General features: G+C 46.9%; 1 protein-coding gene across 4 annotated transcripts; it reads right to left on the bottom strand.

Moving 5' to 3' along the window:
- Positions 1–335: 335 nt before the first annotated feature.
- LOC118208976 (collagen alpha-2(I) chain-like) lies at positions 336–10,039 on the bottom strand. 4 transcript variants are annotated; one of them, XM_035383997.1, is made up of 7 exons: positions 9,919–10,015; positions 9,462–9,579; positions 8,506–8,625; positions 7,024–7,169; positions 6,176–6,287; positions 5,426–5,624; positions 336–2,697 (listed from the first exon to the last, which is right to left on the bottom strand). In XM_035383997.1, the coding sequence occupies exons 2-7, from the start codon at positions 9,494–9,496 to the stop codon at positions 838–840; spliced, it is 2,472 nt and encodes an 823-aa protein (XP_035239888.1). In that variant the 5' UTR covers positions 9,497–9,579; positions 9,919–10,015; the 3' UTR covers positions 336–837. The 4 variants fall into 4 exon arrangements, with proteins under 4 accessions (XP_035239888.1, XP_035239887.1, XP_035239886.1 ...); XM_035383996.1 differs by having other exon boundaries at positions 9,462–10,039; XM_035383995.1 differs by lacking the exons at positions 9,462–9,579; positions 9,919–10,015 and having other exon boundaries at positions 6,176–6,322; positions 7,024–7,685; positions 8,506–8,568.
- Between the last annotated feature and the right edge of the window lie 1,495 nt (positions 10,040–11,534).

The raw sequence follows: 11,534 nt of genomic DNA, 5'->3' as shown, positions 1-11,534 counted from the left end.
TACTTGAAGTTTATTTCTTAGGAAACTTAAGTTCCTGTAATGTTATCGATGTGTGTAAAACATGGTTAATATGGTTGATAATGTTAACCAGTGCAGGGATCTCAATCTCTGGTCCTGGAGGACCAAAGCATCTGATGGTTTTCTCCTGGCGCATTTCAGCGTGTCTAAAAAATGTCTGTGAACAGCTAGTTTCTAAGGCAAGAAAAAAGAAAAACATGCAGACACTGTGGGCATCGAGGACCAGAGCTGGAGATCACTGAATTACTGTAAACCAGTCTGACAAAATACTGAAATGTCTGGAAAACATGTCCATTAGACCACAAAAAAAATATATAAAAAATGTAAAAATTTAAGCTCAAATATAGCCATGAACAGCTAATACAACTGCAGACAAAATTACAAAAAGAAACCTGCTCTTGACTACACAGAAACACAGCTGTGAAAAGCTGAATTGGTGTCTTTGGGTGCTAAATTAGTGCATGTTAGGTGCACTCCTGCAGTTTCCCTTGACCAAGGCACTTGCCTCAGAGCTGGAGTTGGTCCCCGGGCGCTGCACTGTCGCTGCCCACTGCTCCTAAGTAACTGGGATGGGTCAAATTACCCCATGGGGTTCAATAAAGTATATCTTAAAGTGCTGCGGATGCCACGCCCATGCTGGTAGACCTCCCGGCCTGTGGAGGCGCTGTTGTGAGACAGACTGCTTTCCCCAACAGCGCTGCCCAGTGGATCCTGGGGGGAAATGCAGATGGCTGTGGTGACATTTTCACGGGTGGGGCGGGGGAGAGAACAGGCGGGTGGCACAGCTGACAGGAGCTTCGCTGCTTGGCGACGAGCCCTCTACGTCACCTTTGTGCGACAGGGGGCGGGGGGGTGGGGCGAGAGCGTCTTCGCTCCACGTTGCCCCGCCTCGCCGCGGCCAGCGGCCGACCGAGGTCTCACCCCCGCACCCCTCCTGGACGGGCCGGGGCGGGGGCCCGCCGGGGCAGAGCCCGCTCTTCTGGGGGCCCTGGGGGCGCGGGACCCTCCCCGGGGAGGGCTGCTTTTACCCAGCCTGCGCTCCTGGGGCGCCCCGTCCCGGCCCCCGCGGTCCCGGTCCCCGCTGTCTGACCACGCCCGTTTGGCAAAGTGGTACCCGGTGGAGGAGACCCGTCCGGCGCAGAGAGGACCCCTCTGAAGCTCAGCTGAATTTGGGTGAAGCTGAGGGGACGTGCCCTTCCCTCCCGTCTGCCCGGCCGCGCATCTCCACCCCCCCTCGACCCCCCCGTCCGCGGCCAGGTTTCCGCGCTCTTCGTCAGACCAGCGCAGCCTCCTCTCGACGCTCTCGGGCGCTCTGCCGCCAGGCTCAGCCCGCTCCGCGGCGTGTCTTACGGGCGCTGCCGCTGCTTTGGGGAAATCGAAACTGCCACAGGCCCGGGAGGGTCCGGACAGGCCCGCCGCATACTTAGACTGCTTTTTAAGGATCCCTCTAAGGGATTTCACATCGGAAACAGGATCGGAGGCCGAATCTGCAGATGGGTGTCTAAACGTCTCTCGATAGGGTGCGCCAGTAGGAACGCCTTCTTCTGTGCGGTCGCTCGCGTTTATTTGATCTGAAGGGTCGGAGCTGTCTGGACACGCTCTGTCCGCGTCTTTATTGAGGGCGGAGTCAGAGTTAACGTCTACGGTGGATATACGACCGGTCGGCCTTGGTTCTGCGTTTGCCATAAAAGGGGCCTCTGGCGTCGAGATGCTCTGATTTACGGTGCGGAGCGAAGCAGCAGGTGCTGTGATTGGCCGGCCTGAGCCCGTTCCTCGGCTTTGCTCTCTGATTGGTAAGGCGACCGACGCGCGGCTGGAGTAGCGGTCTGCGCCATTTCCCGTCCGCTGCACGGACTCCGCCGCTTTTCCACCTCCGGTCGGGCCGGAAAGTTCCGTGGGGGGAGCGTCTGGGCCGGCCCACGCCCCGCGAGTCACAGCCAGGGGAACCGTGCCGCTTAAACCCCTCAGCTGATTGGCCGTACTGCTGGGAGTCTGATGATCCAAGATGGCCGCCGTCCCGCTCTGAGTCGGCGTGTTTCGGTCACTCGGGACGGGCGGAGCTGCAGAGACTGTGACGTCGGGCTGTGACTGAGGCTCCTCCCCCCCGGGCCCCGCCCTGGCTGGGGGGCCCTCGTACCCTGGCTCTCCGGCGGCTCTGGGCTCCTCCGTCCTCTGTGATTCTGCGGACAGGAAGCTGAGATTCACCACTTCCTGCCGAGCGAGCCCGACGCTCTCCCCGGACATCGCAGACGCAGAACGTGCGCCATGACTGCGCTCTAGTGGGCCGTGTGATTGACAGCTGCTGAGGAGCAGGGAAGGACGTAACCAGGAAGAAAAAGCACTTCTGACAGCAGCAGCGTGGGAGGGGCCTGGAGTGTGGGAGGGGCCAGCAGCGTGGGAGTGGCTAGAGGTTTGCGCATAGCCAGAGGTATAGGAGAGGCTGTATATGTGGGAGTGACAAGTGGTGTGGGAGTGGCTAGAGGTTTGGGCATGGCCAGAGGTATGGGAGAGGCCATATTTGTGGGAGGGACAAGTGGTGTGGGAGTGGCTTGACATGTGGGAGTGGCCAGTGAAGTGGGAGGGGCCAGTAGAGTGGGAGGGGCTATGGGGGGAAATCTCTGTTTCCAGGCCGGGCAGAGTCTCTGTCTGACCCGGCTGACGGACATCCTGGGGATTCTCCTAAAGGGAATGACAACAAACAAACACAAACCATCTGTCACACAGAGGGAGGCACCGTTTAATACAAATGTAAATATGGGCAAGTCACGCTTGATTTAAATACGGGAAAGTCATCTATGATTCTCCCAAATTTAATGTTGATCATGTATTCCAAAAGGAGTAGAAATAAAATTTAAATTGCATTGCAAAAATGCATCATTTGCCATAAAAGGACACTGCGATACGTTTGTGATATAATCGTGAATGAAACCAATACAAATGCTGTCTTATTAAGAAGTGCAGTGGCCATAGCCATTAGCACATAGCATTATTCATTCCTGTTCTGAACCCCATTTTACAATAGATTTGGCTTCTAACTGTAGACTCCAGCCAATATGTTCAAAGATTATGCTCAATAAATATTTTATGGAAACGTTTCGCATTCTTATTTTATGGGGAATTCTTGCTTTTAAATTACACACACAAGACAGGTGGTTCTTATTTAGAGGAAAACATATAAACGAGAACCACCATAACTTCGTCGGTTTCCCTGGTTTTGTTTAAATTCCGCTTTCAATTGGTTGAAAGAAGTTAAGCAATACACAGTTTATAGAGTTTTACAAGGAAAGTTCAGCATTCTAATGTAATGTTTGTAATTTAGAAGTTATTTAACAGTTAGAGTTAGTATTAAAAGTTCTTTGAATTTAATATGATTTGGAACTGAAACCATCCATCTCTGGTAAGAGCACTCCACACATGTACATTGTCTGGCCAAACCAGTATTTTATTCTTTAGTAATTAAACACCTTAACTTAGCCTTTTTAATATATTATTTCCTCTTAGACACCGTGTAAATATTGAACTTACAGTGTGACAGCCACAAGAAACCCATTGCCAACCCCACCAGACACAAAATCAAATTAAAAAAAAAACAAAAAACAAAATCATAAGACATGTACAATAAAACCCCTCCTTGTGTAATCAGAACATAACAGGACTAAAACACAGTAAATGAATGCTAAATGCTGAATGCTTCCGGTGTGTGTTCTGCAGTATACTCTTGTCTACAGTATAGTACAGCACAGTACAGTAACACTGCAGTATACTCGTGTCTGTAGTACACTACAGTATACTCGTGTCTACGGTGCACTACAGCACAGTACAGTAACACTGCAGTATACCCGTGTCCACAGTACACTACAGTATACTTGTGTCTACAATGCACCACAGTACAGTAACACTGCAGTATACCCGTGTCTACAGTGCACTACAGTATACTTGTGTCTACAGTGCACTACAGCAGAGTACAGTAACACTGCAGTATACCCGTGTCCACAGTGCACTACAGTATACTCGTGTCTACAGTGCACTACCGCACAGTATAGTAACACTGCAGTATACCCGTGTCTACAGTACAGTGTACAGGCAGCTTGTGCTACAGATAAACTTTGACTCCCATCTGACACGTAGTGAGAGCGAGATTCATCTGCAGAGCAGTAAAATCAGCGCAAATAGACCAGGTGCCGGGAGATATGACAGCGGTTATTCCCCTCCCCCCTCCCACCCCCCCCCCAGTGTTTGAAGGAGGAGGGGGTGCTTGGAGGGGGAGGGGGGGGTTATGTGCTGGCCCACGCCCAGAGCAGGTAACATTCCGGAGCGTGCGGGCACGGAGAGGCAAGCGTGTGGGTCCGCCAGGGGGTTTGTGACGGCACGGCACTCTGAAAGACGCCTGTGTCTGCACCCCCACTCCCCCAACCCCCCCAACCCCCCCACCCCCCGCACCCCCGCACCCCCATCTTTCAGCAGGCTCTGGCAGGTGAAGCTAAGGGCTAAAATTACACACCGCCGCTGTTCTCCTGACAACAAATTCCTCTCAAACAGGCAGACAGACGCAGAGACACTGGAGAAGAGAGACAGAGATAAATAAAAATCAGCTCACCGTTTCGGAATAGTAACCACAGACTGGATTATTAGCATTAAGTTCAAATACAATTAAAAGATATAGAAAATTACAGCTTGGGACATCTGCTCTTTCAACACATGAACAAAACAAAATTTTCACTGTCCTTCACCTTACCTACCCTTGAAGACATTATAGATGTAGTAAAAGAACTAGTTCAAATATTTATCCCAGTTCATAAACTGTCATTCATTCAAGTTTACATATCCTGGCTAATTAAACGAAACAACGGACTGAACGGTTCACTGACAAGTGAAATAAAAAGTGTGTTAATAACATCATAGGCATCATGAAACACAACATATCCTACTCTGTTTTCATCTAGTTCGCTGGTGCTGAATTTATTTTCTGTCTTTTAAACATTTATCTAGACCTAAGCTATTAAGCACTAAAACGGACTGTGCTAAGGACACATCTAAAAAGGTTTCAGATGTCACGCGTAGCCAATATTTACACACGCATTTAAAACAAGGCACTTTATTACAGCTTGGAGTCAGATCCCACCCACCAGCAAACTATAAATAACCCTGCGATGACAGAAGGACAAGAACAGAACGCTGCCGCTGTTTAAGGAAACGACCTTTCGCCTAATTGCACGAACGCGTTAGGTTGATGAAATAAACCCCTTCTTTGAAGTAAAGAAAAAAAAAGAAAAAGAAAAAGCAGGCAGATCAGATTACGGCAGATTCCAATCAAGCCGAATCTCCGGCGATCCCAACTGTGGCGGGCTTCTCATTGGCTAAGCAGCAGGTTCGCACACAGCCTGCAGCACGCAGAGGCACGTTCTACCTGCTTGCTGTTCCACTGTCCCTCCGCCAGGGGGTGCTGTTTCTCCCGGAGCTTGTTGTAAAAGCACAGATCTCTGCTCTGCGGCTCATTGGTGCCCTTCCCTTGCAGCAGCTTGACGTGAGCGATGGCTGCAGAGAGCTGCCTCTGCTGGTGCAGTTTGCTGGAGACAGCGGAGGCGTTTGAGGAAGAATGGCAGCGTCTGCACAAGATAAACAACCAGAAGAGTTACCCAGAGGTTTAACACATTTTAGAAATTGCATAGTAATAGAAGTTCTTAGCCTAGACTGTCTATTTTGCCAAACAATTTAACACTACTGGCCTTAATACACCCAACCACAGTGACTATTTTCTCTGATTGATACCTTCCTGTTACCATTTAGCTCATTGTTAACAACTGCCACTGCCCCCACCCCCTCCCACTATAGCTGGGTTCCTTCCAAAATGTGTTCCTACAATGCTTTCCCATGGGGTGCTGGAGCCTATCCCAGCATGCAATGGGCCAGAGGCAGGAATACACCCTGGACAGGCCGCCAGGTCCATCGCAGAAAACATACACCATTCACACACCATTCACTCACATACTCATAACCACTCATAACTCAAACCAAGGACCATCTAGCTGGAGGCGACAGTGCTGCCCACTGCACCACTGTGCTGCCTACAGCGATCAATCGCCATGGCAAAATTCCAACCAGCTATTCTACGCACAGTGCTAAAACTGAATCCTGAGCTGAACAGTTGCAGCCCCACCTGAAAGTACTGGGGCTCCCAGGGTAGAATGGTGACTGCAGACCACACCAACTGAAGGTGCCCTCGATCCTTCTGAGAGCGTTGTCTAGGAGATGGGCTGGTCTGCCGGTAACTGCAAAACAACCGTTTAAACTGCCGTTTGAAATTCTACCGTTTGAAATCACAGACAAGGCTTATCGTGAGTCACACGTGTGTAATTGTTCATTGACATTGACATTTGGCACAACATCAATTGACAAAAAAAAGTAATAAATAAATGGGACAATAAGTTAAATAGGGTGTGAGCATTGTTTCAGGCACAGTGTGCACTAAGAACCAGACGTAGGTGTCAGATACATATCTGAAACACTTTAACTCTTTAAATGCTGGTCCACATCTGATTACAGTCCCGCAGGTTTTTCACAAAGCTGAAGCAGGTTTTTCACAATGCAATACGTTCAATAAAATGGGTGAATTTTGTTGGGAACACTGGTGAAAATATAGTCCATAAGTATTTCGGCAATGACAAGCAGCTGGCCAAGGAACAGCTTTGCAGGCAATTGTCCAATTACTTTTGGTCCCCTAAAATGGGGACTAGGTATAATAAAGGTCTGCAATTCTTACACAGATCACCCAATATGGATGTAAATACCCTTAAATTAAAGCTGCCCGTCTGCACATCAACCTCATATTCATTTCAAATCCAGTGTTCTAGAGTAATAGCCAAAACAAAGCAACAAAAAGACTTGTGTCCAAATACTGTCCAAATACTTACAAACTGCACTGTAGTAAGCCTGTCACTGCTCCGCAATGGTGTCCCCAGGAGCTGCAGGGTGACCGCAGTGGTCATGTGACTCAGGGCTGCTCACCTGGTCTCCTCCGCTGTGAGGGAGGCAGGTGGGCCCTCTGGTGCTGCTCTGTAGCTTCCAGAAGCTTCCGTCTGCGCTCCTGCAGGATCTCCTCCCGCAGCTTCTGCTCGCGGAGCTCCACCGCCTGCCTCCGCTCCTCCTGGGCTCTGAGGGACCCACAATGCACTGGGACACCCAGAGCTATCCCACCCGTTACCAAGCAGCCCCCCAACATCCTCCTGGGCTCTGAGAGACCCACAATGCACTGGGACACCCAGAGCTATCCCACCCGTTACCCAGCAGCCCCCCAACATCCTCCTGGGCTCTGAGAGACCCACAATGCACTGGGACACCCACAGCAAACCCACCCATTACCCAGCATACCCCACAATCTCCTCCGAGACTCTGAGGGACCCACAATGCACTGGGACACCCAGAGCTATCCCACCCGTTACCCAGCAGCCCCCCAACATCCTCCTGGGCTCTGAGAGACCCACAATGCACTGGGACACCCACAGCAACCCCACCCATTACCCAGCATACCCCACAATCTCCTCCGAGACTCTGAGGGACCCACAATGCAGTGGGACACCCACAGCTACCCCACCCATTACCCAGCAGCCCCACTGCCTCCTCAGGGGCTATTATTCCTGTGAAATACCTGCTATCCACACATAAAGACACTGAAGGACAGACAAAAAAAAATGTATGAATTACACAATGATGACTTGAAATTTAACCAACACTATTCAAATGCATCACCAGTCCGCAGTACTGGTAAAAGTGTAATTTACAGTCTGGTTATGTTTATATAGGCTAAATGAAATGAATTATCTCCTGGATCACACAATCACACCTGCAGTGCCGGAGACAGAGAGAACTGAATGGAAATGTGTTCAATTGCAATTCCACACAGTTCTGTCCCTTCTGCCTTCAGCAGGTGCTCTTTTACACAGCGAATTACACAGATTACAGCTTCACATCCAATCAGTGGGTCCCCCTGGATATTTCTCTGCAGTAATTTGGGTTAAGTACCTTGCTCAAGGCTACAACAGCAGTACTGAATCCACCAGCTAGGAACTGAACCCACAAACGTCTTTGAATTAGCAGCCCAGTTTCCATAACCCCTTACACTACACTGCATAAATGAATAATCACCGGAGTCAATCACACCTGTGCTGCGAGCTACAAAACCAGAGCGCAAAGGTGTTAGCTTGCCGTGGAGCTGCCAGGTCTTGGGCTCGCAATGCAGAAGGAACGTGATCACGTCCCCGAAGGTCACACTTCCAGGGCGCTCATTAATTAGGCAAACCCGCAGCGGGCAGCCAAACATCGACCGCCTCGTATCAGAGCACCAGACCCGGATAAGGATGGAGATAAATGTTCTTTCCACTGACACAAATATGGGACTATGACAAAATCTACACTTGCAGTGCCTGCTACAGCACTGACGTTAGCGTGACTGTCAGTGCGACACAACGAGTCTGAGTTTGATCGACTTACTTCCTGCGCCGATTATTTTCCACGGAAAGTTTGCGCGCGCGAGCCCTGCACGCCTTCCGCTCCTCCGCCAAGACGTGACGATCATCTTCAAATGCAAGGCGTGGCCCGATTATTCCGACACTTTGCTATGTTAAGGAATTATAATGCTGACTGCAGTCATATTTTAACTCAAATACACACACAAATGCACAAATATAGCTTTCAAAGATTTTTCATTCGTATTTTTGGCCAGGTATGTCTACAGATAACTCTCATCGGTGCTGTTCTCCCGGATAATGAAGGTGGCAAGTGAATGTACTGTAAGAAAGTGCAACTTCACCGCACTGTAGTACTTGCTGTTAATATGGTCCAAATGGAAACGCACCCTCTAGTGGCCCACAAGCTCAACTTCCAGTCCGTTTCCATAGCTGAACAAAGTTGTCAAATAAAGTCTCCAGTTTACCTCGGCTCTGCACAAATAAATTGGTGCTCGCTCTGATCAGGGCTGCCGAGCGTTGGTAATAAATAAATAAATAAATAAATAAATAAATAAATAAATAAATAAATAAATAATAACGGGGGAAGCGCCAATGTAAAATGTATTCGAGTTCAAGCTATGAATGACTTCGACAAGAAAAGTCTTGAAAGTTTGTGCGAAAGGTCACTTAGAGGATTTTTTGGGGTGTAATGTTTGAATGGGATAGCCTATAATCTAATTACATTCATTATTCTAAATACTAAATACTAGCGTTACGTTAAGCACACGGTAAAAAAGGCACACACTACTCAAGGCAGCACTAATAATTTAGTAAATTTACAGCTAGGAATTTAAGATGCCTATTTAACGTCAGCTGGCACCAGGCAAAAATAAGTTCCTCATATATTGTAACTAGAGAAATTAACTTACAGTTATTAAGCCAATCACACGAAATACAACCAGTTAGCATATGAAGTTAGGTAAGCAAAGTAAAGGATACGGAGGGTCTGCGTTGTCCAAGAAATACGGCAGCATCACTCTCTCAAGAATGGATGGTCGCAGGTGTAGTGACCGCAATCTTCGGTCAAAGTCCGTCAGGCGCGGTCAAGATGGCATATCTTGAGAAATTATATCAGTGCCACCGGATACCTTAGGCTACTACTTTGCCGCTTCAACGCAAAACAGGCAATAAAGCAAGCATACTTTTCTCTGAATTCACGAAATCACACAGAACATTTTCGCAAGCTAGTCAACAGCAAGCTTTGTGACTTTATAATAAACACACACTGTCACATTGTTGATTTACAATGTTAGATTACGTTAGATTAGCAAAATACGGTGGCTGGCAAATTGGTGTTCAGTTCAACCTAAATATAACGCAAAGCTAGTTAGCCGGCGGCTAACGTAAATACAAATGCAGCAACACAAGTCTGACCAAATACCCAGCTCGGATTTACCAAGGAGGTTCGCCCAAAGACACAGGTTCGTCATTCTATACCCCGGTGCTCTGCACCCCTGCTTTCTTCACAACCAGGGACGCACTTCCTTGACAACAAGCATAATCAGCTACAGGTTACGAGGGTGAGATACACGAGGATCATATGCACACAGCGATTACAGTAACAACAAAGAATACAACATATTGCAACCATTTTTATGTCAAGTTCAATCATCGAATTTTGCAATATTTAAATTACAGTCATATCCTTGACCTATTTCTGTAACAGATAGCTAAATGGCTTTTGACTAATTATGCAAATAGAAGTCAGTGCCACCCTCGTGTATGCATTATTTTGTATTTGTGTAATTTTCAACAGCAGGTTGGTAATGCAACTGCAGCGCACTAAATCATCTGCATCTTCACGCCTGTCCAGCAGATGTCGCTGCTTCCCACCAGGATGCAAAACTCTTTGGGTCATGGACCAAGGTGCAATTTTACACCCATAACCTAACTGTCAGGATGCGTTTCAACAGAAAATATCACCTTACCAGGTTTAAGCACATCTGATATATTGCCTGTGTGTGGAGAATATTTTACCATGGTAACAGATAAAACGTGTATTTCAGAAACGAAGATGATGACTGATGAATGAAATGGACAACAGATTGTTCCTGTGTGATTCAGAGTGGCAGTGTGAGGTTCTGCGTGAAGCCATGAATACACTATTATATGGATGTGAAACTTATATTAATTTCTCCATCAGATTATATGAACCTTTTAGCCTGGAGCATTTTGAGGAATACATTTTTCCATTAAAAACAAAAAAAAACAAAAAAAAAAAACAAAGTTAAATGAAACTGTCAAGAAGGCCATAACCAATGTTTAACTGGCTCCATGCTATAAAGTTGATTTAAATCAATACTGAAAGTTGATTTTAAAGTAAACAGACATGATTTCAAAATTCCAGTTTTTGTATTTTAATTTTATTTTGTAAGTGTATGTATGTGTACATGCTCATTTTTTTGTGTGTCAGTAGCTCTTGGTGACTGAGCTTCGCCACTATTTTTACTGGATTCATTATTCACCTGTCACTTATCAAATTTCTGCATTATTTCCCTAGATTAATTTTACATACAGTAACTTGGCACACTGATAACATGTTGGTGTACAGTATTCATGCAGTAGCGCTGTTCAAAACATATTTCCCCTTTGACATAATAATGTAAATATGACTATAAGACAGGGCACATGGTGGAACTTTAACAAAAAAAAAAATATATATATATATATATATATAGATATATATATGATTTGGGACACAGGATGTCTGGTCCAAGCTCTAAAAACCCATCACTGGTAATTCGAAACAACATGGCCACTGTCACTAAACATCACTTCTCAGAAAAAGGCTTATTAAAGCCAGTATGTTTTACAGTTACACCATAACTTGGCATTCACATTAACAGTTAAATGGACTCCAGCATAATTTATATCAACTGACACATTGTAGTTCCAAACTATGTAGGGTGTTCAGTGTTGATGTCCTGCATCAACACATCTTTCGCTCTGATGTCCTATATTAGAGCTAGAAAGTTATTGTTAATGCAGGAACTGTAGTACATGTTTACCTAA

The sequence above is a fragment of the Anguilla anguilla genome, chromosome 12 (genome assembly GCF_013347855.1).
Source record: "Anguilla anguilla isolate fAngAng1 chromosome 12, fAngAng1.pri, whole genome shotgun sequence".
Taxonomy (NCBI): Eukaryota; Metazoa; Chordata; class Actinopteri; order Anguilliformes; family Anguillidae; genus Anguilla; species Anguilla anguilla.
This window is presented reverse-complemented; position numbering and strand designations above follow the sequence as displayed.